At 53.5% G+C, this 27,176-nt stretch overlaps 2 protein-coding genes across 6 annotated transcripts in view; one reads left to right on the top strand and one right to left on the bottom strand.

Annotated features, from left to right (window-relative positions):
• Positions 1 to 19,995, top strand: part of LOC135271270 (malonyl-CoA-acyl carrier protein transacylase, mitochondrial) — a 29,510-nt gene extending 9,515 nt beyond the window's left edge. Inside the window, exons 4-7 of one of the 4 annotated variants that reach the window (XR_010339392.1) lie at positions 399 to 991; positions 12,525 to 12,899; positions 15,827 to 15,927; positions 19,582 to 19,995. Coding sequence is in view for 1 of the 4 variants with exons in the window: in XM_064368157.1 (XP_064224227.1) it covers positions 399 to 842 (444 nt within the window). In the remaining 3 variants the exon portion in view is untranslated. Of the gene's footprint in view, positions 1 to 398; positions 10,273 to 12,524; positions 12,900 to 15,826; positions 15,928 to 19,581 lie in introns of those variants that run through there. The other 3 variants (XR_010339393.1, XR_010339394.1, XM_064368157.1) reach the window with 3 other exon arrangements.
• On the bottom strand, positions 4,188 to 19,158 carry LOC105734192 (bcl-2-interacting killer). Of its 2 annotated transcripts, none has more exons than XM_064368158.1 (5): positions 7,666 to 7,867; positions 6,063 to 6,161; positions 5,244 to 5,370; positions 4,580 to 4,662; positions 4,188 to 4,386 (listed from the first exon to the last, which is right to left on the bottom strand). In XM_064368158.1, the coding sequence occupies exons 1-5, from the start codon at positions 7,818 to 7,820 to the stop codon at positions 4,218 to 4,220; spliced, it is 633 nt and encodes a 210-aa protein (XP_064224228.1). In that variant the 5' UTR covers positions 7,821 to 7,867; the 3' UTR covers positions 4,188 to 4,217. The 2 variants fall into 2 exon arrangements, with proteins under 2 accessions (XP_064224228.1, XP_064224229.1); XM_064368159.1 differs by adding an exon at positions 19,113 to 19,158 and having other exon boundaries at positions 4,294 to 4,662; positions 7,666 to 7,827.
• Positions 19,996 to 27,176: the final 7,181 nt, after the last annotated feature.

The raw sequence follows: 27,176 nt of genomic DNA on the forward strand, positions 1-27,176 counted from the left end.
CAACGTTGTGAAGTAGATGGAACTGTGCTTTATTTTAGGGATGGGACAGAAGAGATTCAAGGGTGTTAAGTGAAGTGCCTGGGGACAGTGCTGGGACAGACAGGTCACATTTCCATGTTTAACAGCTGTGGGTCTCTCTGTGGTCACCTTCCCAGTTTGGCCATGTGAATGGTCAGATCCCCAAAGGCGGATTTCTGGGACACTGGCTGTACAAGTAATTTTAACGGGAACTAAAAGTGGGTTAAGGTCCCTGCTCAGGGTTTGCAGGATTAAATCCAAGTACAGCTGTGAGGGATAAGTGTGTTAGATACACAGAGCCAGGAGAGTGCCAGTGGTGACTTCTGCCACTGTGTTTCTTCCCTAAGATTTGTGCAGCTGAAACCTCCTTCTTTCCCCAGGCGCTGCAGTTTCTCCGGAAGAATTCCTCTAAGTATCATTTCAGACGCACCAGGATGCTGCCGGTGAGTGGTGCCTTCCACACCCGCCTGATGGAGCGAGCCGTGGAGCCCCTGACGCAAGTTTTAAAGGCAATCGACGTTAAGAAGCCTCTGGTTTCCGTCTACTCCAACGTCCACGGGCACAGATACACGCATCCCACGCACATCCAGAAGCTGCTGGCCCAGCAGGTGGTCTCTCCAGTGAAGTGGGAGCAGACGATGCATGCCATATACGAAAGGAAAAAGGGCAGCGAGTTCCCCAAAACTTTCGAAGTAGGCCCCGGGCAGCAGCTGGGAGCCATCCTGAAGAGCTGTAACTTGCAGGCCTGGAAGTCCTACAGCCCCGTGGACGTGCTGCAGACCCTCGAACACGTGGACCCGGACCCCGAGGAGTCCCCAAGATGACCATGGGGGGCTCAAATGGATGAACCCCTGTGCCCTCCTGAGAAGAGGCTATGAGCCGCACCCACCACACCCTCCCTTCCTGACAGCTCCTCTTCTGAGTGAAAGGGATTGTTTGCAACGTGCTTTGAAGGCCACATAAAAAGCCCTAAGTGAGTATTTCTTTACATGACCCAGTCCATTTCTCCCCCTTGGAAAAAATCTTTGGATATTAGGAAGGACGCCACAGGGCTGCCAGCTCTGCACCATAGGTGGGTGTGCCAACTCAGCGGGATGGGGAGGGTAGGGTGCTGCAGCCTCATGCCAGCCCCTGCCCTGCCTTGCAGGTACTGGGAACATGCTGGTGGGGACTCATGTCTGGCCAGTGCCAGGGGAGCCCCTTCACCACCCCCCAGGGCTCCTTTGTCACAAATCTAAAAGGTTTTAGAACCCAATTGGCCTTGGCAGTTTTGTTCACCCCCTCACTTGACAGCTGGAAGACAGAGTCCTACATTTGTTGACATACCCAAGACATACATATTGAGTGCCTGCTGTGTGCCAGTGAGTGGGCTGTTGTGGTAGAAGCGTACTTGAGTGAGGTGCAGGGTGTGGGGAGTGCCAGGAAGGAAGGGCAGCTGAGGCTCTGGTCCTAGGGGTGGGACCATAGGACTGTGGTTACTGCAGGTCTGCAGGGTGCCGGAGGGAGCACAGCACATAGCTGCCTCGGACCTGACCCCCGGCTCCATGTCCCGTCCTTGGACGGAGCAGCTCCTGCATGAATATCAAATATGAGACATTCCAAGCTGCTTGGGTGGTGGTTCATTATTCAGATAGTGGGAAAACATTGCGAATCAACTCTTAAATGTTACCATTTGTGGCCGGGCACGGTGGCTCACGCCTGTAATCCCAGCGCTTTGGGAGGACAAGGCAGGTGGATCACAAGGTCAGGAGTTTGAGACCAGCCTGGCCAATATGATGAAACCCCGTTTCTTCTAAATATACAGAAATCAATCAGGCACGGTGGCAGGCACCTGTAGTCCCAGCTACTCGGGAGGCTGAGGCAGGGGAATTGCATGAACCCAGGAAGCAGAGGTTGCAGTGAGCCAAGATCATGCCTCTGCACTCTAGCCTGGGCAACAGAGCAAGACTCTTGTCTCAAAAGTTGTAGGGTTTCTCACTGTTAGTTCTGTGGCATTTCTCCGAAGCGCCCTGCCGGCCTTTGGGCAGAACCCTGTTTCGTTCTATGGGACTATCCATTGTTGGCCAGCTGTCCTGGTGCTGGGCCATTACACGCCAGCAGCATTTCCAGGCATTGTGACCCTCTGACCCCCAAACACCCTGCACGTCTCCATGAAGCCCTGGGTTAAAACACCAACAAAAGCAGACACACTGATTCCCACTGTAGCCTGCATGCATGTCCCTTGAAGCGTGATAGTTCTTTGGAAAGAACTATGTCTCAAATCTTTATTGCACAAAGAAATGCTTCTTTTAAGTACTAAGCCTGTTTGAAGCCCTTTCCCTGAGAGCTTCAAGCAGTGGCAGCCTGAGGAGACCCAGACTCTCCACGTCCAGGTTCTCTGGCAATGCTGCGGGCAGGATGGCATTGTAGGGTCATGTTCAGCTCTGAGGGAGGGGGTCTGCTTTCCGAGGAGTCGGGAACAGCAGGCCTTACCGCTTGCTCTCTGGGCACTGCCCTTGTCCTCGTGTCCTGGGGTGGCACTAGCAGATCTAAGACCAGGAAGGGGGAAGAGACAGTAAAGAGCGTATGGTGCTGCCTTAACAAAGACTCTGGAAAGCTGTCAGTATCACCTGTAGTGCGGGGGCTGCCCCATAGGTAACCCAAAGGTGAGGGCAGGCAGCAGTCCCCGCTCCTCTACCCCTGCTCCTTTGGACAATCCCTACAGAGGGGCAGGGATGGGCAGACAAGGGGAGTCGGAGTCAGAGCCCAGAGTCCTGGGGTGAGCCACGCAGAGTCCTACGTCTTGTTCCTTGGTGGGAACTTGGCAGGTTCCTGGCCCTTTAAGGAAGTGCCAATGGGTGGCTTTGGTCCCAGCACACTGGCCCAGCCCTTGGTGAAAACTGACTCTGCCACCACATGTCTGGGCCTCACGTCCTAGGAGAACCTTGCCTGTTTCTCTAGGCCTGCGTGGCAGTGGGGCCCTTCCTCACCAGGATAGTGAGATCCCATCTCTACAAAAATATAAAATGGGCCAGTGATCAGCCTCTCCTCAGTTTGTCAGGAGAACCCCAGATGCGAGGAAAGGGTGGTGTAGAGGTGAGCAGACCCTCTCGCACCTCTGCTCACCCAGTAGGCACTGCCAGATGGTGGGGTGGGCTCAGGGGCAGGTGGGAGGTGGACAGCCTGAGTGTGGGTCTAGGGGACCTGGGTGAAACAGCAGATGTAGAGGTGGGGAGAGAACACCCCACACTCAGAGTGCAGGCAGCATATAACAAGGCCACCCTTAGGCCACACCTCGGCCCCACGGCTCGTCTGCAGAAGCTCCTAAGCCCACCGTTTTCACTGCATGTGTTTCTGGTGGCCTTTGGTCAGTGGGCTAATCAGGGGTGGAAAAGGGTCCATGGCTGGGTGGAATGTCCAAGACCACCTGCAGTGTGGTCTTAAAAAACAAAAAAAAAAGGCTGCCAAGGGCCAGACCTTGGGGAGAGAAAGAGAAAACTAAGGAGGCCTAGCGAGGCTGCCCTTTGGTCTGGAGGGCCGGAGGACACTGGAGCAGGATGCAGGGTCTGCCCAGCCTGCCTGGGGGTGTGGAACAGCTGCATCTCCTGGACTAGCTCTGGGGACAGGCAGGGAACAGAAAGGGCCTGGCTGGGAAGATGAGGCTGCAGAGGGTCCAGGAGGGTTAGAGGCTGCAGGATGGTGGCTGGCCCGGCCCAGCTTTGACATTTAGGGTGGAGGGCGGACAGAGCCCACGTCCCGGGAGGGAGGCCTAGTGGGGTCCAGAAATGGCACAAGGCCAAGGCCCAGGGCAGGTACCAAGCCCACGAAGTACAGGGCTGCCCTCCTGCACCTGGTGCCCGTTGTCTTGCACCAGCCTTCCCACCATGCCCTCCCTGTAAGGGAGCCAGGCCTGCATCCCTCTGGCAGGAAGTACGTGCAGGGAGAGACAGGCATCACCTAACGAGGAACTAAAATCCCCAACAGTGGATTTCAGGCCACAGACCAGGACAGGAGAGAAGGCAAACCATCGGGTCAAACCAAGATACCATTTGTGGTCCCCAGGTGCTGAGAAGAGCCTGATTAGAAGTACCAGGCCCCGCCCTCCCCACCAACACAGTGCGCCCTCTCTGGGGCAAGAGGAAGCCCGCACTGGTGCTGCCAACCCCTAGAGGGGACCAGAGACTGCTGGAAACCAACATTTTATTGCGCACTCCGGCTCCTCAGAATCTATTCCAGTGGATTCTGGGCATTGCATCACACAGGGGTGTGACCAGCACTCCCCCTGCTGCCTGCCTGTGGGCAGGGACAGGAGTGAATGGCTCTTCCTGGGCACAGGCCATAGTTAACCGGTAACAAGCTCCGAGCCATAGGAATTCATCTCTTAAAAAACTGGAGGAAAAAAAAAAAACCTGAGTATAAAACCTCAGCAGTGTTCCAGCACTATGTCAGAGTTTAAATATAAAAAGGGATCATAAGAAAACAGTTAAAACAACAACACCAGTAGGCCGCCACCTCCAGGGCAGTGCCAGGGCAGTGGTCGCAGGGGTGGAGCCAGCCCCACCCTGAGCCATGGGGGCCTCACTTGAGCAGCAGGTGCAGACCCCCGCTGAACATCGCCAGCAGCAGCGCCAGGAGTGCCAGCAGCACTGCCTGTTTGCGGGACACCTGCGGGAGCAAAGCCGAAGAGTCAGGGCTCGGAGCAGGCCCCAGCAATGAGGCCCAACAGGGGTGACAGCGGAGTGCCAAAGGGAAGCCCAGGGAGGTGGGGACTGGGAAGGAGCTGGGGGGGTCCAGAGAAGGAGTTCAGGAGACGGGGAAAGTGGCTCTGAGGATATCGCCCTAAAGGCCAGCGGGGCCTGGGGCTGCCAGTCTGCGGGACACAGGCAAAGACACCTGGTAGACACAGGTGAGGGCGGTCAGCTGCCCTGGTGGTGGGCGGTGGGGAGTGGGCAGCATGGGACCAGGCGGCTAGGAAGGCTGCTCGGGGAGGCACCTGCTCAGGCCAGGAGATGAGTCCTCTCTGTTGGTGAAGGCTCTCGGGGCAGAGGGAGAAACAGGACCCTGTACTGGTTTGTGCACTCACAACCAGGAATCTCAAACCCAAAAGCCAGTGGGGCCAGGCAGATGTGGAAATGGGACACAGAAGATGACAGGGAGCAGAGGGGACTGCGGCGCCCTGAGGAGCGGCTCTGACAGCCCTCTCTGGCCATAGCGCAAGTCAGGTACAGAAATCTCAAGGCTCTTACCCAGGACCCGGAGCTCAGGGATCTCCAGAGCCTCACTATGTCCTCCTGGAAGTTAGCGAAAACTTCCACGATACCGCTAAGAACATCCCCGATGTCGGTCCGGTCGAGGATGAAAGCGAGACCCGGGCTACAGACAATCAAGGGGATTGGGGGCAAAGCCGTTACCACAGGAACAGGTAACGACAGCCTGTACTTAGATGACATCATCACAGATGTAGGGAGCAGGGGGCCTGCGCCCTCCCACCCCACAGCCACCTAGGCCCTTTCCCCGGGCGCCTCCACCCACAGAGGCCGCTCTGCATGGGCTGTTTGTGGTCAAATTCATTCCGATTTCCTGCTTCCTCCCCCAGCTGCCCGCCAGCCCACTGGCCCTGTCTTCTGGAGCTGGCCACATGGAAAATAAACCCCCATTCTACAGGGCCCTGGCAAGTCACTACCCAGCGTTCTACCCCCCGAGACTAGCTGAGAGCCCCGGCCCCCAGGGTCTAGGATGCGAGCTCATGTAGCAGCTCCTTTTAAGACCGTGGCGGAAATGGATCATCTGGGCTTGATAAGAAGGTGAGAGGGAAAAGGGCCCTGGGCTCTGCTTTATCTATTGCCCAGGAATGCCAGGGCCAGGTGGCAGGGGCCAGGGCCAGGAGCTGGGGGCTCCCAAGGAAAGTGCAGGCAGCAGCAAAGGATTTCAGTACAGCCCCAGAGTGTCAGGGGCACGTCCCCGCCAGGACTTCGTTGGGGCCCTGTGCTTCGTTCAGGGCATCCACCCACCACCCGGAGTCTCTCCCCAGGTGTAGAGGCCCCAACAGGGCACAGGCCGGTTACCTGTACATGGCCACCTCATAGAGCTGGGCCAGCCTCCGGGCCCTAAGGCTCACATCCATCTGGTCCGCGATGCAGGCCAGCTGCAGGACCAGTGCGTCACTGCGGGGAGCACACACAGGAGTCAGGGGTGTGGCTGTGCCATGGAGGCCAAACGCACCTGGACCCACCCAGCCAATGGATTGTGTGCGGCTGAGAGTGGCCCAGAGGGTGAGAGATGGTGTCAGATTCGGGGCAGGTGGCGAGTGGGCTCCCTGCATCCCTCCTCCAGTTCCCACTTGGCCTCAGAGACACCCTCAAGGTCCCATCCATGGGACCCAGACACCAGAGATGCAAACCATTTCAAATGATCCCTGCTGGGCTGGCCAGAGACAGCAGGGAGCAGCGTGAGTGGGTGCCTGTCCTAGGCCCTCTTGTGCCCCACGTCTACCCACTAGCATAGCGAGCAGAGGGCTTGTGGTACAGGCTGAGCCCCACCTTGGGCGGGGAGGGGGAGAGGGCACTGGCGCCTGGGGCAACCGAGTGAACAGGTGAGTCTCCCAAAGCAGCCCGCCTGAGCACCCAGGGATGACAAATCATGCAGAACTCAGGGGTCTCTGAGCTTCCCTGGAGAATCCTGGGGCAGGTCTGGGGAGCGCTGTGCCCCCCCTACAATGGCTGTGATGGCTTCCCACATGGGTTGCAGCTTACCTTCCTTTGTGGGAGGTGAGGCTATATAAGACCTGTGTCCTGGTTCCCAATCCTGAAACCAGCCCTGCTGGCACCACCCCTCTCAGAACGGGGGCACACACACCTACGCCTCACCACATCCGCTGCCACACAAAGACTGAAACATGGCCGGTCGCAGTGGCTCACGCCTGTCATCCCACAGGAGGCTGAGGCAGGCGGATTGAGACCAGCCTGGCAAACATGATAAAACCCCATCTCTACTAAAAATACAAAAATTAGCTGAGTGTGGTGTGTGCCTGTAATCCCAGCTACTCAGGAGGCTGAGGCAGGAGAATTGCTTGAACCCAACCTCAGGTGATCTGTCTGCCTCGGCCTCCCAAAGTGCTGGGATTACAGGTATGAGCCACTGAGCCTGGCCCAAATTCTTTCTTGCTTGATCTAAGAACCCTCTCTTGATCTGGATCTGGTCCCCTTTCTGCCAACAGAGCCACCTTCGAGAGGCCTTGATGTGCTCAGCAGGTTGCTAAAGGCCTGTCAAGCAAGGCCCCAGCACTGTGCCATTTGGACAGCCAGTGGCCCTAGGTCCGTCTTGGGACTGTGAACATGCTGGCTCTCCAGGGGTCTGTGAGCTGGTGTTGGGGCGGTGGGGTGTGGGGAAGTGACCGCAGGTCCGTCTTGGGACTGTGAACATGCTGGCTGTCCATGGATCTGAGCTGGTGTCAGGGGTGCGGGGTGGGGGTGGGGGCAGCAAAGTGAAGCTGCTCCCAGGGCAGAAGCCTCCATGCCCACATCTGGGGCATGTTCCTCGGGGGCCATGCCTGGGAGGCATCTGCAGACACTCCCTCCCTCTCAGAAGGTCTGCTCATCCAGCCCACCCCTGAAGTCAATACCAGGCATGGGGCAGAGCTGGGGCCCAAGGCAGGCCACAGGGACCTACCTGTTCTCCATGCATTCCAAAGGGTCCTCCACAGGGTCCAGGTCCTCTTCAGGGTCACTCCCACCGACAACCTCCATGGTCAGGGGATCCACGAACTGCTCACACAGGAGGGTCTCCATCAAGATGTCGCTGGAGAGGGGTCTTACTTCAGACATTTCTCCTCTGGGGCAAAAAGAGTACAACTGGACCCCTCAGAACTGAGCAATCTGGGGCTCACTCAGAAGATGACCCCCAGGATTGCATAGCCCTACTTGCCCTCTCTCTTGATCCGCTAACACCATCAACATCCCCCAAACCCAGCTCCCACAGGCATGAATCCTGCTACATGCTGGCTGTGTGCCTCCAGGCAAGACACACAGCATCTGGGGACTTGATTCAGAAGGGCCCTTGCTTGCTTTCTTCCTTTTTTGAGACGGATTCTTGCTCTGTCGCCAGGCTGGAGTGCAGTGGCACCATCTCGGCTCACTGCAGTCTCTGCCTCCTGGGTTCAAGCAATTATTCTGCCTCAGCCTCCCAAGCAGCTCGGACTACAGACGCGCGCCACCATGCCCAGCTAATGTTTTGTATTTTTAGTAGATAAGGAGTTTCACCATGTTGGCCAGGCTGGTCTGCACCACTTAGCAGAAGACCACACCTGTTCTTTGGTGTCTGGCAAAATGAGAAAGATGTTACCACAATCCCTATTCCCAGAGACCATCGCTAATTCTTCTAGTGTTTTTCCTAAACTCGTGTGGGCATCACACATCCGTCTTCAACTCCCAAACCCCCCTTTTCTTCAGGGTGGCCCTGCATCCTCATCCATCTAAGGCAGCCATGGCTCTCCTCTCCCCCAGGTTCCCAGCATCTCTTGCAGCTGGTGACAGCCAAGTCACCCAGTTCTGGTCAATGAGGGCTCAGAGGCTGGAGGCAGGGGTTGGATGCCAGGGAGCAGACAGATAGCTGGGGCAGCTCAGCTCTCCTTCCTCCAAAGATGGAGCTGCAGCAGGTGGCCAGGAATAGCAGAGATGGGAGGCAGAGAGCGCCCAGGCCTGAGGGTGTCCTGAGCTACCTCCTCCAGCTGTGTTTAAGAAAAATGAACCCAAATCTGTCCTCATCACCATTCACTGAGTTTTCTGTTCTTTGACACCAAAGGCCTTCCTAAGTATGATCACTGCAGATTCTCAGATCAATAAATGTTTCATCATGATGGCAGAAGGGACCTGATTCACCATAATGTACCCCACAGAGTACCAAACAGCCTTAGATCTCGGAAATGATGATGATGCTGACTGTGGGATGAGAATCTTAACGGCCTAGTTGAAAGCCCAGCTCTGGCAGTTAGCAGCAGTGTGTCTGTTTCTTCATCTGTGAAATGGGTTTGATGGTCTGAGTACCCTTCCCTGGGCTATTGGGAAGACGAAACAAGGAACTCCTTAGTCTAAACAGAGCCTGGCATACTGGGAGGAAGCTGGCACTAACCATTACCACCTTTGTGCTTCAACTCATTATTTTCTTACTATAATGCCCTGGGTGTTATGAATTTTTAATTCCCCATGCCTACTGATAGAACGCTCCGCTCTCCCACTGTCTCACTGAACTGTTTGTTTGTTCAAACAAGACACTGAGGCTTGGAGAAGTTCATGATTGAGCCAAGAAGGGACAGAGCTCCAAATCTCCCTATTCCCCAAGCCAGGGAGGACTGATGGCAGGCAGGACCCACAGGGCAGCCCTCTCACAGGCCTAGGCACGAGTGGGTTCTCATAACTTGCTTTCAGCATTAAAAGGAATGGATGGGCTGGGCATGGTCACGCCTGTAATCCCAGCACTTTGGGAGACTGAGGCGGGTGGATCACCTGAGGTCGGGAGTTCAAGACCAGCCTGACCAACATGGAGAAACTCTGTCTCTACTAAAAATAGAAAATTAAGACGGGCTCGGTAGCTCATACCTGTAATCCCAGCACCCTGGGAGGCCAAGGTGGGCAGATCACAAGGTCAGGAGTTCGAGATTAGCCTGGCCAACATGGTGAAACCCCATCTCTACTAAAAATACAAAAAATTAGCTGGGCATGTTGGCACGTGCCTGTAACCCCAGCTGCTCTGGAGGCTGGGGCAGGAGAATCACTTGAACGCAGGAGGAGGAGGTTGCAGTGAGCGGAGATAGTGCCACTGCACTCCAGTCTCGGTGACAGAGCAAGACTGTTGAGAAAAAAAAATACAAAATTAGCCGGGTGTGATGGTACTTGCCTCTAATCCCAGCTACTCAGAAGGCTGAGGCAGGAAAATCGCTTAAACCCAGGAGGCGGAGGTTGTGGTGAGCTCATGCCGTTGCACTCCAGTCTGGGCACAAGAGCAAAACTCCGTCTCAAAATAAAATTAAAAGCCAGCTGTCGTGGTACGCGCCCATAGTCCCAGCTACTTGGGAGGCTGAGGCAAGAGAATCGCTTGAACCTGGGAGGCGGAGGCTACAGTGAGCTCTGATCGTGTAACTACATTCCAGCCGGGGTGACACAGCTAGATTCTGACTCAAAAGGAAAAAAAATAAAATTTCACAGGTGAGATGTTTTTACATTGTATAGATTGCCAGCAGTGTGTGTGTGAAGGTGGCATTAAAAAGAACTTCATCCAGAACTGCTGGCTGCCGTGGGTGTCTATGCAAATAGCCATTTCCCTAAGAAAGCAGCTCCAGCCCTCGTTTGCTTGTCCCGCATTCCCTACCCCTTCTCTCCTGCTCTGTGCTCCTGTGGAAACCAGACTACCTCCATACCCCGCAAAGCGAGAGCCGCAGTGGAAACTCAGCTCACTGTGAGCTGAGCTGTGAGCTGCACTGAGCCTCGCCTTGATCCCCTGTCCCAGCATCCCCCAAAGCACTTTGGAAGGTGGAGGCGGGTGGATCACCTGAGGTCAGGAGTTTGAGACCAGCCTGGCCAACATGGTGAAACCCCGTCTCCACTGAAAATACAAAATCAGCCAGGCATGGTGGCACTCACCTGTAATCCCAGCTACTTGGGAGACTGAAGCAGGATAATTGCTTGAACCTGGGAGGTGGAGGCTGCAGTGAGCCCAGATCGCACCACTGCACTCCAGCCTGTGCTATAGGGCAAAACTCTGCCTCAGAGAAAAAAAATTAGAATGGCTCTACTAAGCCGGGCGTGGTGGCTCATGCCTGTAATCCCAGCACTTTGGGAGGCCGAAGCGGGTGGATCACGAGGTCGAGAGATCGAGACCATCCTGGTCAACAAGGTGAAACCCCGTCTCTACTAAAAATACAAAAAATTAGCTGGGCATGGTAGTACGTGCCTGTAATCCCAGCTACTCAGGAGGCTGAGGCAGGAGAATTGCCTGAACCCAGGAGGCAGAGGTTGCGGTGAGCCGAGATCGCGCCATTGCACTCCAGCCTGGGTAACAAGAGCGAAACTCCGTCTCAAAAAAAAAAATGGCTCTACTAGTAACACCTATTGCACAAGACCGTTGTGAGGATGAAATGACCCAGCACAAGAGTAAACCGCTGAGAGAGGAGCTGCTGCTCTTAACAGTTTCTGCTTCTCAGCCCAAGGCCTGACAGAGCAGACATACGTTTGTTGACTGAAGACATGAAGGCAATCTATTCCCAGTGGACCCACCATGAGGTCACTGCAGCTGCAGATCCAGGAAACTGGACTGGTTTTATTATCTTTTTTTTTTCCAACAAACTTGCAAATGAGTAGGTAAAACCCTTCTTTGGTGAAGGAAGACACACCTAACCATGTGTCCCCACCCAGGCTGCAGCCCACACTTGGCCTCCTACACACTCACCAGTGGAAACACCAGCGGCCAGTCGGAAGCCCTGTTTTACCCTAAGAGGTTAGGATGCAAATCTAACGTGTGCAGAAGAAGCGCCACACCCGCAGCCTTGAGGGCACCTGCAGGGCTCACAGTGGGCAGGAGGGCAGGTTCTGAACAGAGCAGCCTGCATTTGGTGAACAGCTCTGCACTCAACAGCATGCCTAGGGCTCATCTGAGAGATGAGGAAATGCCAGCTACCTCCCAGGCCCCTCCCAGGTCATTCAAAAGCCCAAGCAGGTAGAGATGCATCCTGCACAGCCCTCAGCAGGTGTTCAAGGGCTGAGGCTGCAGGATCGTGGGGGTGGGGTCGAGCTCCTGGTAGGGACCCTCAGACTCTCAGGATCTCACTCAGTCCAGTCTAAGCAAGTGGGATCTGACACTTCCTGTTTCACAGGCAGGCAAACCAAGAGGGCCAGGGGCCACTCTGGGGTCACAGGGACGGTCAGCTGAGTCGGCCCAGCTAGAAATCCCTAGTCCAGGCTGGGGACGGTGGCTCCCGCCTGTAATCCCAGCACTTTGGGAGGTGGAGGCAGGTAGATCACCTTTGGTCAGGAGTTTGAGACCAGCCTGACCAACATGGAGAAACTCTGTCTCGACTAAAAATACAAAAAATTAGCTGGGCATGGTGGTGCATGCCTGTAATCCCAGCTACATGACAGACTGAGGCAGGAGAATCACTTGAACTGGGGAGGTGGAGGCTGGGCACAGTGAGCCAAGATGACGCCATTGCACTCCAGCCTGGGCAACGAGAACAAAACTCTGCCTCAAAAAAAAAAAAAAAAAACCTGGTCCAGTCTTCTGTATTGGCACAGCCTGGTCCTGGACCATGAGGGTGGGGTGACACAAAGCCCTTGGAGCAGGCTCAACTCAGGTGCAACCCAGCAGGAAATGCCCTGACCTTGCAGCCAGGCTGGACCTCAGTTCCACTCCCTGCTTGGCCCCTGCTGTGTGAGGCAGATCTATCTGCTAACCTCTGAGCCTTACAGAAACAGCCAGGCCTCCAGGGCTGCTGAGAGGATGAAACGATACACTATTGTCCATTTTCCACCACCTCGCAGGGGCTCCATAAAAGCTGGTTAACTCAATCAACAGTCTCAGAAGAGGACATCAGAGGCCGCTCACAGCTCAGGATGCCACAGTGGATGCACAAGCTGCTGCCTTTCTGGAGGAGATTCAGCATCCATAAGTCACATATGCACATGACCTTTGATTCTCAGGATGCATCCCATACACCCCTGCAGGGACCTGGCAGCCCTCAAAACATGAAGCCACGGATCTGCAGGTGCTGCTGCGCCGTCATCACAGCCCTTTAGGAGACAGGCAGGCGGCACAAGCCTAGTTCAAGACCAGCCCGAGCAATATGGTGATACCCCCTACCTAAAAATAAACTGCAATCTCCACCTCTGAAAGTGAAGAGCAGAATGGACATGCAGGTAGGTATTCAAAGTATGGTTTCGACTGATTGTGTTGCACTTTTGCTCTACCATACAATGAAAAATCCTCAATCAAATCAAATCTAAGTTGGGGGACATCCATACAGTAAGGTTGTAAGAACCCTGACGCAGTGACTCACGCCTGTAATCCCAGCACTTTGGGAGACTGAGGCGGGCAGATCATGAGGTCAGGAGATCGAGACCATCCTGGCTAGCACAGTGAAACCCCGTCTCTACTAAAAATACAAAAACTAGCTGGGCAAGGTGGTACATGCCTGTAATCCCAGCTACTCGGTAGGCTGAGGCAGGAGAACTTGTTGAACCCAGGAGGCAAAGGTTGCAGTGAGCCAAGATTGCACCACTGCACTCCAGCCTGAGCAATGAGAGTAAGACCCTGTATCAAAAGATTAGGGGAGAGAGATTCTATTCTATGCCCTTTCCTGTTTAAACACCTATAAAAATAATCCTAACCGTAGAGGAAGTGTAACAGACTAATAATTCTCTTGACTGATTTTGAAATGACCTCAAAAAGGGGAAGCCTGTGCCTTTTTATCACCATGAGGGAAGCAGAGAATGCCAAGCAACCACCTGCGTCTACAGTTGTTGAAAAGTACATGTTTAAAACAGGTTCTGGGCTGGGCATAGTGGCTCCCTCCTGTAATCCCAGCACTCTGGGAGGCCAAGGCAAATGGATTACCTAAAGTCAGGAGTTCAAGACCAGCCTGGCCAATATGGTGAAACAATGTTTCTACTAAAAATACAAAAATTAGGTGGGCGTGATGATGGGCACCTGTAGTCCCAGCTACTTGGGGGGCTGAGGCAGGAGAGTCACTTGAACCTCGAGAGGCAGAAGTTGCAGTGAGCCAGATCGCGCCACTGTACTCCAACCTGGGTGACAGAGCAAGACTGACTAAAAAATAAAAAATGGGCAGGGCACAGTGGCTCACACCTGTAATCCCAGCACTTGGAGAGGCCGAGGTAGGCAGCTCACGAGGTCAGGAGTTCCAGACCAGCCTGGCCAACATAGTGAAACCCTGTCTCTACTAAAACAAAAATTAGCTGGGTGTGGTGGTGTGTACCTGTAATCCCAGCTACTTGGGAGGCTGAGGCAGAAGAATTGCTTGAACCCTGGAGGCGGAGGTTGCAGTGAGCAGAGATTCTGCCACTGCTTTCCAGCCTGGACACAGAGTGAGACTCCATCTCATAAATAAATAAACGAATAAATAAATAAAGATAAAACAAGTTCTGAAATGCTGAGGCTGAGGAATATGAAGACTGCTCACCCCAGCCCCAACCCGGAGGCTTGAGAGGCAGGCACTGCCCCTGGGCTCCGCTTCAGTGTTTGGGTCTCCCCTATGAACTTGCACTCCAGCCCTTTCACACCCCAGCTCTCCCCTTCATCCCCGCTGTGCTGCCAACATCCCCCAGGCAGGCACAGGGGACTCACTCCTTCTTCCTTGGGGCTTAGTCACTTCCTCCCTGCCCTCCCCGGGACAGAATTAGCTGCTCCTCATTTGTGTTGGTCCAGCACCTTGGGTAAACATACCTGGATTGGGCACTCAGCCCATCAAGGTCTCATTAAATGTTTACCTGTCTGTAGGCCCCAGCCAGCCGGGAACCTGCGTGGCCCCAGCACAGAGCAGGGACCCAGTGAAAGCAGGTGAGAGGCAGACAGCCAGAGGAAGTCCTGAGAGTTCACTGTAAAATCCTGATGATGAGGGAAGGGGTTAATCAGGTGCTGGGCTCAGGATGGCAAGCTGTTCCTGGCCGGGAGACCCTGGACTGGACAGTGTCACCTTTTGTTAAAGGGCAGGAGGGAGAGCCCCATGGGGGCTGATGTAGCCCTGAAAAGGAGGTGAAGTGCTGCATGCAGGGCATACAGTAGAGGCAGCTCTCATTCTGAGTCTGGAGCTCTACAAAGGTGCACACCCATGCTAACCACCTCCTGTTCCGAACTCAAGATCTATCTTCATGATGCGCCAGGGAATTTCAGCTTTTCCTGGAATCAGGCAGCTCTCTTTGCCCTCACATTGAGGGAGCCTCTAATCTACAAGCTACTGACACAATGTCATCTCTTGGCCGCACCTGTAATCTCAGCACTTTGAGAGGCTGAGGCAGGCAGAGACCAGCCTTGCCTACATGGCGAAACCCTGTCTCTATTAAACATACAAAAATTCAGCTGGGCACAGAGGCTCACACCTGTTATCCCGGCACTTTGGGAGGCCGAAGCGGGTGGAACACCTGAGGCTGGGAGTCAAGACCAGCCTGACCAACATGGAGAAACATCATCTCTACTAAAAATACAAAAATTAGCCGGGCGTGGTGGCGCATGACTGTAGTCCCAGCTACTCAGAAGGCTGAGGCAGGAGAATCGCTTGAACCCGGGAGGTGGAGGTTGCAGCGAGTGGAGATCACTACACTCCAGCCTGGTTGACAGAGTGAGACTCCATCTCAAAAAAAAAAAAACAATTAGCCTGGCATGATGACGCACACCTGCTACTCAGAGGCTGAAGCAGGAGAATCACCTGAACCCAGGTGGCGGACGTTGCAGTGAGCCGAGATCACGACACTGTACCCTAGCCTGGGCGACAGAGCAAGACTGTCTGTGCGGGGTGGGGAGGGGGAAGAATGCTTGATCTTAAATTTCCAAAATGACAGGGACCCTCACTCAAACAAGTAAGCTTCTCCCTTTGCTGCACAGCTTCTCGGTCTGTGTAACTGGGTGCCAAGTTCTATCCCACCCCCAGAAAAACAGGTTTACTATGCAGTGCCTGGCAAGGCCCAGCGGTGTTTTGTATTGTCATATCCTAATATTGACACTAGGAAAATCAGCTGCCCTCTGTGCCCGCCCCTCTCCGGGCTGCCTCGGGGCCAACAAGGAACTTGGGGCCTCAGACTGATTTGCTGAAATTCTATGTTTCTCCCAGGGCCTGGCCTCAACCAACCAGTGGCAGGACAGAGAGAGGCAAGGCAGCGGCCACCTATGTCCTGTTCAGATACACTGCTGGCTTCCTGGTGACCGCCAACGGTAAGACTCATGCCAAGACTTCCTCCACACTGCTGAAACTGTTCTGAGCACAGCGTAGTCAAACTCCCATGGGATCCACTAAGTCTGCAGCAAGGGAAGCAAAAAGCCATTCGTTATCTACACATTTAATAGATTCACTAAAAACGGGATGCTTTCCAGGGAGAGGGGAAAATACCACCAGCAGCGGTGTCAGTTTCAAGCCTCACTGGCAAATCAAGCCCTTCCTCAATTACCTCCTTCCGTCTATTTGAGATGGGATCAGAAGTGGGGAAAAAAGTACACCGTTATTAGTAGTCTCTGGTTTCTTTGCAGCTATGACTCCAGCTGTCACTTTTTTTTTTAGATGGAGTCTCATGTTAGCCCAGGCTGGAATGCAGTGGCACCATCTCTGCTCACTGTAATCTCCACCTCTTGGGTTCAAGTAATCCTCACAAAGTGCTGGGATCATAGGCGTGAATCAAATGTGCAAGAATCTCAAACTATCTTAACATCTTAACACAATTTTAAAGGGCAGGGTGTGGAGACTCAGGCCTATAATCCCAGGAACCGGGACTGCAGGCATGCACGCCACCAGGCTCAACTAATCTTTTTTTTTTGATAGAGACAGGGTTTCACCATGTTGGCCAGGCTAATCTCAAACTCCTGACCTCAAGTGATCCTCCCAAAGTGCTGGGACTATAGGCGTAAGCCACCCCACCCAGCCCCAGATGTCATTTTAATTTTAATTTATGCAGCCCCTCTATCTAGCCATAGAGTACCCAAGCTGTAACAGACACCAGGGATCTACCATTTGATGCTCTTTTATTTTGAGATGAAATCTTGCTCTGTTGCCCAGGCTTGAATGCAGTGATGTGATCTAAGTTGCAACCTCCCAGGTTCAAGCAGTTCTCCTGCCTCAGCCTCCCAAGTAGCTGGGATTACAGGCACACACCACCACCACACCTGGCTAAATTTTGTAATTTTTATAGAGATTGGGTTTTGCCATGTTGGCCAGGCTAGGAACTCCTGACCTCAGGTGATCCATCTCCCTTGGCCTCCCAAAGTGCTAGGATTACAGACCTGAGCCACCGCACCCAATCTGATGCTCCATTTTTTGAGACAGGGTCTTAAACTGGCGTGATCATGGCTCACTGCAGCCTCAACCCGAAGCTCAGATAATCCTCCAAACTCAGCCTCCTGGGTAGCTGGGACCAGAGGTACATGCCACCGTGCCCAGCTAATTTTTTGTATTTCTAGTAGACACATGGCTTCACCAGTCTGGTCTCAAACTCCTGAGCTCAAGCAATCCTCCAGCCTCAGCCTCCCAAAGTGCTAGGATTACAGGCTTGAGTCAAATGTGTCAGAATCTGTCTTAATGTCCTTAAGATAACAAAAAATGTCCAGGTGTGAAGGCTGGACACAACACCCGATAGTTTTTTGTATTTTTAATAGAAACGGGGTCTCACCATGTTAGCCAGGCTGGTCTAGAACTCCTAACCTCAGGTGATCCACTTGCCTCGGCCTCCCAAAGTGATGAGATTACAGGCGTGAGCCACCGCGCCCACCCAGCAGGAGTATTTAAACACCCAAACAGTGCCACTTCCTGAGAATTTATTCCAATGGTATCCCCTAAGTAGAAATCGAGGTAACCCCAGGGAGGCCACTAACTTGATTGGGGCTTTCTTCACCCCTAGCCAGAAACCTCAGGGAGACCTTTCTGCAGAATGGACAGAACAAACTGAGTTTTGGAGAGATGGAGTAACCCTTCCGAGGCCACAGGGTTGTCGGACAGTGGAAAAAGGTTTTGGCTTGGCTTCCCATAAAGGGCCCTTGGCTTCTAGCTGGAACTCTGGCATTTCTGTGCCTCTTGGGACTGAAGTGTTTCTCCACCTGGAAAATGAGGCCTCCTGCTCCCAGGGGAAGACAGAAGTTAAGACCTTCCTGAAGCCATTGCCCACCCTAATGTGGGAAGATGAGGCTGACACCAACCCTCCCTGGCCATAGTAAACACCGCATTAAAACAGCAACAAAGCCGGGCACGGTGGCTCAAGCCTGTAATCCCAGCACTTTGGGAGGCCGAGGCGGGTGGATCACAAGGTCAAGAGATCGAGACCATCCTGGTCAACATGGTGAAACCCCGTCTCTGCTAATACAAAAAATTAGCTGGGCATGGTGGTGCGTGCCTGTAATCCCAGCTACTCAGGAGGCTGAGGCAGGAGAATTGCCTGAACCCAGGAGGCGGAGGTTGCGGTGAGCTGAGATCGCGCCATTGCACTCCAGCCTGGGTAACAAGAGCGAAACTCCGCCTCAAAAAAAAAAAAAAAAAAAAAAAAAAAAACAGCAACAAAAATGTTACAACATTAAGAGCAGAGGCAGCAGCAACAACGTCCTGCCCCTTGAGTGGCTCGTTGTAGCAAAACTGAGAACAGTTAACGGCTTGAAAGTGATGGCATTTAGGCCAGAGCCCAGACAACAACCAGCTCCGAACCCCTAATCCTTGTCATGACCGCGCCCCGCAGGCGGAGGAACCCCTCTCGGGTCACCCGCAGGGGCGCACCTCCAGTTTACCAACAAGGTCCCACGCCCCAGCCGGGCTCCGCCCCGCCCGGGGCGCACCTGCGCAGGGCGCGTGGCGCAGGTGCGGGCGAGCGGCTGCGCGCCGCTCCGCCTGCACGTTCCTGTTCCGGACTTTCTGGGCCTCCCGTTACGAAGCCTTTCCTCGGCCCGTCCTCAGGTGCACAGTGCCCCGGGGAGCCCGGTCCCGGCGGGGACAGGTGCCCGACGCCATCTTCCCTCTTTTAAGGGCACTAGGGCTGTGCGACCGCGACCGTGGGCTGGCGGTGCCGCTCTGCGCTCTGGCCGGGTCCGCACGACTACAGAGGTCGGAGCCCGGTCCCCGAACGCCGCGATCGAGGACGGTGAGGGGGCCGATGGGGCGTCCGGCCTTCGGGGCGAGACGCAGAAGGACCACCCATTGCACAGACGCGGAGACTGAGGGCCGCGCCTGGCACCATCGCCGGGAGGCGTCGGAGCCGGAGTCCCGGGACGTCGCCCCGCAAGGGACTCGCCCACGACTTGCAGGAGCGGAAAGACCTGGCATGGGTCCCCGAAGTTTCAGCCGCTCGGCACCCGGGGCCGCGGCCTAGGCGCTAATCGCGGGGCTAGAGCCGGGGATGAGGGGCGGCAGCAGGGTCGGGGGCACTCACCTGGCGGCGGCGGTGATGGTGGCACCGTCTGCGACCCAGCCGGGAGGCGTCGTGTCTGCGGCCCGGGGACCCGCGCGGGACCTAATAGGCCCGGGCACCCCGCCCCGCCCGGGTCCCGCCCCGCCCCGTGCCGCCCCGCCCCGGGAGCTGCCTCTCGCACCCCGAGCGCGGAATCCTGGACTGGGGTCTGAATGGCATTGGCAACAGAACCGCTACAAGTCCGGCCCGTTGGCTTGTTTACGGCCTCTCTGCCCCCTGCTGTTCTGCAAACTTGTTTTGTCTCGTGCGTAGCTGTTTTCCCTGCGCCCGAAACGGGCGCGCACTCAGGGGTTTCCATGAATACTCGGGATCTATCCATTGCCAGAATCTGGGTACATAATCCAAGCCCTTTACACGGATGGCTTCCCTTCGAGCTCAAAGTACTCCTAAGGGCTCGGTGCTGTTTTTCACGATCATTTTATCCCCATAGGAACCGAGGCTCCAAGAGGACGAAATGACTTGCTGAATGACCGCGTGAACCCAACGCTTGAAAACGTGTGCTCCTTAGGCAGCTCTGGGACTTTGGTGTTTGGTTTTGTTTTGCTTTGAGACGGACTCTCACTCAGTCACCCACTCTGGAGAGCAATGGCGCGACCTCTGCCTCCCGGGTTCAAGCGATTCCCTTGCCTCAACCTCCGGAGTAGCTGGGACTGCAGGCGCGCGCCACCACACCTGGCTAATTTTTTGTGTTTTAGTAGCGATGGGGTTTCACCACGTTAGCCAGGATAGTCTCAATCTCCTGACCTGGTGATCAGCCTGCCTCAGCCTCCCAAATGCTGGGATTACAGGCGTGAGCCACCGCGCGGGGCCAAGGGATTTAGGTGTTTTTAAGCCTCTTTCACGAATACGAAAACCGACGTTCACACTTGGGTTAGCAGCAGCAGCCAGTGCTCCAGACTCGAAGCCAGGGGGCTGCCCCTCCACTCCCCGCCCCGGGGGGCTGCCCCTCCACTCCCTGCCCCCCGCAGTCTTCCAGCTGCACCCACCACACACCCACTGCCTTCCCCCTTCGGTCGGTCGCGGGGTCCTGGACAGCAAGAGCGGGGCGGGACCGGGAGAGAATTGGGGGCAGGGGGCCCACGGGCAGACCTGCTGAGACGGACCCCAGAGATCCACCCCAGGAGAGAGAAATCAGAAAGGTTCCGGGCGGGGTGGGGGGCGGTAGCCTGCCCTGCGGGGATGGGTAGTGCCTAACTGCGCCCTGCGGCATATTGGGGGTGGGAGAAGAAGAGCACTCCTGGAATAACAAAGTAACCATTGTCCTGATCACAACAAAGCTTGTTTACGTGTGTTCTGATCCTCTTAGAGATCAGGGGAGGGGCAGGGGCCGGGGGCGGGGAGGGGGGGCTCCCCTCACCGGACCATCTCCTCCCCCGGCCATCCCTTCCCCCAGCTCTGTCGTTGCTACCTGTTGGGCACTCTCACTGTTCTTCCTACCTCTAGGGTCATTACTTCCTCCTCAGTGTTCTCATCTGTGAAATGGACAACAGCACCTACCAAGAGCTGGGCTGTTGGGAGGAACAGAGGAGGTAAAGCATGATAAGGTCTTCAGGGTCTCTCCCTCCTGCTGGGCCTTGGACCTTCTCTGCTTCTGTAGTCTCTTCTTCTAGGGTTTCCAAACTACATCGACTCCAAGCCCTACAAAGCAGCTCACCCTGACTGTGGCTAACAGCCACAGGGTGCCTTACAGTCAGGAGTGGGAAACCCTTCATTATGGGGCTTCCCTCAGAGTGCATTTTGCACATGAAGAAATTGAGCCTCAGGGAGGTAAAGCAATGACACTGCGTCTCTTGGGTCCAAAAGACCTTGCATGTGTGAGACATTTGCGGAGGGGTCTTGAGGCTGGAGGCACAGGGCCAGGCATGTAGCAGACATTCAGTAAACATTAGGAGAACAGATGGACAATGAAGGACAGTTTGGGGACACTTTGAATGATTCAAGGGCGAAGTGGGTGAAAATACAGTACTTATTTACTTTGCAAAATCACAAGATAATATGCTGATCAAAAGAAGGAAGAGATGGCTGGGCGTGGTGGCTGTAACCCCAGCACTTTGGGAGGCCAAGGCGGGTGGATCACCTGAAGTCAGGTGTTTGAGACCAGCCTGGCCAACAAGGCAAAACCCTGTCTCTGCTAAAAATAAAAAAAAAAAGCCAATGTGATGGCACTGACCTGTAATCCCAGCTGTTTGAGAGGCTGAGGCAGAGAATTGCTTTAACCTGGGAAGCGGAGGTTGCGGCGAGCAAAGATCGCACCATTGCATTCCAGCCTGGGCAACAACAGCGAAACTCTCATCTCAGAAAAAAAAAAAAAAAATCTTATATTCTTTAAGAATCTATGTCTGAAAGTCTGGAAGGAAATATCGCACAGTAAAATGGAAATAGTAGTCATCTTTGGGCATCATGAAGTTCATAACCCGGCACAACTAACCGATGACGCTAGAGGTGAGATCGGCGGCTCCTTCTCCAGGGTGGAGATGGGTATTGACTGGGAAGGGGCATAATGGATCTTTCTGGGGTGATGCAGATGGTGGTTGCAGGGGTGCATATGTATGCAGACAGCTGAATGCTCAAGATCAGTGCACTTTCCGGTATGTCAGACTTAATACAGGTATATTGAGTTGTTCTTTGTTTATGTTTTGTTTTGTTTTTGAGATGGAGTCTCACTCTTGTCACCCAGGCTCCAGTGCAGTGGTGTGATCTCGGCTCACTGCAATCTCTGCCCTCTGTGTTCAAAAGATTCTCCTCCTGCTCCATCTTCCCCAGTAGCTTGGACTACAGGCATGTGCCACCTCACCCGAATAATTTTTTGTATTTTTAGTAGAGACAGGATTTCACTGTGTTGGCCAGGCTGGTCTTGAACTCCTGACCTTGGCTTCCCAAAGTGCTGGGATTACAGGCGTGAGCCACCACGAGCAGTCCTGTTAGTTTTTTTTTTTTTTTTTGGAGACAGCTTCTCACTCTGTCATCCAAGTTGGAGTGCAGTGCAGTGCCTAGATCTTGGCTCACAGCAACCTTTGCCTCCTGGGCTCAAGTGATTCTCATGCCTCAGCCTCCTGAGTAGCTCGGATTATAGGCATGCACCACCACGCCCAGCTAATTTTTGTGTTTTTAGTAGAGACAGGGTTTCACCACGTTGGCCAGGCTGGTCTGGAACTCCTGGGCTCCAGGAATCCGCCCACCTGGGCCTGCAAAGTGCTGGGATTACAGGCGTGAGCCACCACACCCAGCTGTGGTTTAGTTTTCTGCCTTGTGTTTTCGTGTATTTTCCGGATTTTCTAGATAGACATGAAAAAAACATTTTTTTCTTTAGAAGGGAAGAAAACTATATTTGGTCTTGTCTCGCACGAGAGCTGAGCCACAGACAATGGCAGATGCCTACCTTCAAGTCAGTGGCAATGCAGAGACAGACAGAAAGTGACTGTGACCTCAAGTGAGGGAAAACTAACCACCAGGCTCCCAGAAAGGATACACACATATCAGGGAAAGCTTCACGGAGGAGGAGATATTTGAGGGGAATTCATAGAAGGGACTGAATTTCAACCAGATTAGAAAGGTGAATGTGGCCTAATTATCCTGTGGGTACTGGGGAGCTGTGGAAGGACACTGAGCTGGAAAGGGACTAGAGGTTAAGGAATTGGAATCTAGCAGCCATATGGAGGAGTACTGCAGGGAAAATTATGCCCATTGTCTCTGAGAGTGCCCAGGGCTCCTAAATAGAGGTGGTGCAGCCTCTGTCCAACTGATTGGAGTGCCCGGGCTGCCCCCTGACCCACAGCTGGCCAGCAGTATGTCCATCACCTGGCATCCTGCGTATCCAGCCTGGACTCAGCTGCGAATCTGTGAGGCCCTCCGTGGACACAACTGTTGTGCAACCTCTGGAAACTTTTTTTTTTTTGAGGCGGATACCCAACTCAGAAGAATGTTGACGAGATGTCAGACCCAATGCCGCGTGATCACTATTTTCTGAGGCAGGTGGTGGGGCTGCTTCCCTTCTTCTCCCACTTGGTTTACTTCCTTCCACGGCACCTTCTGCTCTTACGTATTTATTCACTTGTCTATTTATTATCTGGTGCCCATCCCCCACTAGAGTCTAAACGAGACTCATCTTGTACTGCTCATCATGTAGTAGATGCTCAATAAATAGCTGGTTTGTTTCTTTGTTTGTTTGAAACAGAGTTTCGCTCCTGTTGCCCAGGCTGCCACCACACCTGGCTAATTGTTGTACTTTTAGTAGAAACGGGGATTTGAAGCCGGGCGCGGTGGCTCACGCCTGTAATCCCAGCACTTTGGGAGGCTGAGGCGGGTGGATCACCTGAGGTTAGAAGTTCGAGACCAGCCTGACCAATATGGTAAAACCCCGTCTTTAAAAAAAAATAAATAAAAATAAAAAAAGAAACGGGGTTTTGCCATGTTGGCCAAACTGGTCTTGAACTCCTGTCTTCAGGTGATCCGTCCACCTCGACCTCCCAAAGTGCTGAGATTACCAGGCGTGAGCCACCGTGCCCGGCCAAATAGCTGTTGAAGAAATAAATGCCTGCATGTTGTGCATTAGAGCCAAAGAGACACATGTATTTTTGGGTGATTTCCTCCCTCTGTCCCTCTCTTCGTTCTTCCGCCCAGATAAACTTCCCTTGAACAATATTTAAGAACAGCTTTCACCGAGGCTTCACAGCTTCTCTCTCTCTCTTTTTTTTTTTTGAAACGGAGTTTCGCTCTTGTTACCCAGGCTGGAGTGCAATGGCGCGATCTCGGCTCACCGCAACCTCCGCCTACTGGGTTCAGGCAATTCTTCTGCCTCAGCCTCCCGAGTAGCTGGGATTACAGGCACGCGCCACCACGCCCAGCTAATTTTTTGTATTTTTAGTAGAGACGGGGTTTCACCATGTTGACCAGGATGGTCTCGATCTCTTGACCTCGTGATCCACCCGCCTCGGCCTCCCAAAGTGCTGGGATTACAGGCGTGACGCGCCCGGCCGCTTCTCTCTCTCTTTAATTTTTTTTTTTTTTTTTTGAGACAGAGTCTTGCTCTGTCACGCAGGCTAGAGTGCAGTGGTGCAATCTCAGCTCACTGCAACCTCTGCCTCCCAGATTCAAGCGCCTCTCCTGCCTCAGCCTCCCAAGTAGCTGGGATTACAGGTGCCTGCCACCACACCTGGCTAGTTTTTGTATTTTTAGTTGAGACAGGGTTTCACCATGTTGGGCCAGGCTGGACTCCTGATCTCAAGTGAGCCGCCTGCCTCGGCCTCCCAAAGTGCTGGAATTACAGGTTTGAGCCACCCCACCGGCCTTAATATCTTCAAAACCCAGAGAGTCTGGGCTCCTCACCCAGGCTTCTGTTTCCCTCAAGTCTCTCCCAAGACTGCTGGCCAGAACCCCTCGCAGCTGTGGATATGGATGTGCAGGCCTCCTGCCCTTTGGCCTCTGAGACTCCTTCAGCTGCTGCAAACCAAGCCAGAGTGGTGGTTTGAGCTAAATTCCAGCACTTTGGGAGGCCAAGGCAGGAGGATCACTTGAGGCCAGGAGTTACCAACCTGGCTAGCATAGCGAGACCCCATCTCTACAAAAAATAAAAATAAATTTAAAGATGAGCTGGGTGTGGTGGTGCACACCTGTAGTCCCAGCTGCTCAGGAGGCTGAGGCAGGAGAATCGCTTGAGCCCAGGAGGTAGAGGCTGCAGTAAGCCGTGATTGTGCCACTTGCACCCCAGTCGGGGCAACAGAGGAAGACCTGTCTCTTTAAAAAATAATTAAAGGGACTGGGCGTGGTGGCTCACGCCTGGAATCCCAGCACTTTGGGAGGCCTAGGCAGATGGATCACCTGAGGTGAGGAGTTGGAGACCTGCCTGGCCAACATGGTGAAACCCCGTCTCTTAAAAAAATAATAATAGGCCGGGCGCGGTGGCTCAAGCCTGTAATCCCAGCACTTCGGGAGGCCGAGGCGGGTGGATCACGAGGTCAAGAGATTGAGACCATCCTGGTCAACATGGTGAAACCCCATCTCTACTAAAAATACAAAAATTAGCTGGGCATGGTGGCGTGTGCCTGTAATCCCAGCTACTCAGGAGGCTGAGGCAGGAGAGTTGCCTGAACCCAGGAGGCGGAGGTTGCGGTGAGCCGAGATGGCGCCATTGCACTCCAGCCTGGGTAACAACAGCGAAACTTCGTCTCAATAATAATAATAATAATAATAATTAAAGGTCGGGCCAGGTGGCTGTTGCCATAATCCCATCACTTTGGGAGTCCGAAGTGGGTGGATCACTTGAGGTCAGGAGTTTGAGACCAGTCTGACCAACATGGAGAAACCCTGTCTCTACTAAAAATACAAAATTAGCCGGGCTTGGTGATGTGCACGTGCAATGCCAGCTACTCAGGAGGCTGAGGCAGGAGAATCACTTGAACCCGGGAGGTAGAGGTTGCAGTGAGCCAAGATGGCGCCACTGCACTCCAGCCTGGGCAACAGAACCAGACTCCATCTCAAAAAAAAACACAACAAGGCCGGGCGTGGTGGCTCACGCCTGTAATCCAAGCACTTTGATGGCCAAGGTGGGTGGATCACCTGAGATCGTGAGTTCAAGACCAGCCTGACCAACATGGTGAAACCCTATCTTTATAAAAATAAAAAAATAAAATAAAATAAACACAACAAAAAAAGAACATAAAACAATACTACCACTAATAATAATATTACAATCCCCACGTGACACTGCAATCCCTGCCTCCTCTGCACGTATCCCCTGCTCACACACTCCACGGTACATCTGCTTATTTTGCTTACACTCTGTCTCTGCCAACTGGCATGTCAGCTTCACAAACACAGGGATTTTCGTCTGCTTTTTTCTTTGTACTGTTATATATCGAGAGCCTGGAACAATGCCTGACATCTAGTAGGCCGTTAAAGACAGTAATAAAGTACAAATGGTTTGGAAAATGAATAACAGCATCTTCACCTTGAGGCTTAATTACAGAAATGTAATTAAAAATGTTGATGAGCTGTTCGTTTTCATCCAATGGGAAACATGTCAAAGGCTCGTGGTAGCTGAGGGCAGGCAGATGGGAAGTGACCTTGGGCCTCCCTCCTTGGGAGTGTACTCCACTTCCCCACAAGGACATGGACCGACTGTGGCTGTATCCCTGGCCCTGGGGCAGTACCTGGCAGAGAGTAGGTGTTCAATAAAAATTGGCAGACTAGGCCAGGCACGGTGGCTCATGCTTGTAATCCCAGCATTTTGGGAGGCTGAGGTGGGTAGATCACCTGAGGCCAGGAGTTTGAGACCAGCCTGGCCAACCCGTCTCTACTAAAAATACAAAAATTAGCCGGGTATGCCGACGTGCACCTATAACTCCCGTTACTCAGGAGGCTGAGGCAGGAGAATTGATGGAACCCAGGAGGCAGAGGTTGCAGTGAGCCAAGATCGTGCCATTGTACTCCAGCCTGGACAGCAAGAGTGAAACTCCATCTCAGAAAAATAAAGAAAGAAGCTGGACACAAGATAATTCCATTTCTATGTAATTTCTAAGTAATTCCATTTCTGTGATGTTCATAATGAGACACAACTAATCTATCGTGTTAGAGGTGAGATTGGTGGCTCCTTCTCCAGGGTGGGGATGGGTATTGGCTGGGAAGGGACGTGACAGAACTTCTGGGGTGGCACAGATGGTGGTTGCAGGGGTGCGTATGTATGCAAACACAATTGAACTGAAGGGTTAGGATCTGTGCGCTTTGGGGGTTGTCAATTAAAACTCAATACTAAAAAATAAAATCAAAGCAAATCACAATGCATCAGAATAAGATCAAGAATTTTTTTTTTTTTTTTGAGACAGAGTCTCACTCTGTCACCCAGGCTGGAGTACAGTGGTGCAATCTCAGCTGACTGCAACCTCCACCTCCTGAGTTCAAGCAATTCTCCTACCTGAGCCTCCCGAGTAGCTGAAATTACAGGCATGCACCACCATACCCGGCTAATTTTTGTATTTTTAGTAGAGACAGGATTTCACCATGTTGGCCAGGCTGGTCTCGAACTCCTGA

This window comes from Aotus nancymaae, unplaced genomic scaffold (genome assembly GCF_030222135.1).
Source record: "Aotus nancymaae isolate 86718 unplaced genomic scaffold, 86718_ANA_hifiasm-v0.15.2.pri h1tg000076l, whole genome shotgun sequence".
Classification (NCBI taxonomy): Eukaryota; Metazoa; Chordata; class Mammalia; order Primates; family Aotidae; genus Aotus; species Aotus nancymaae.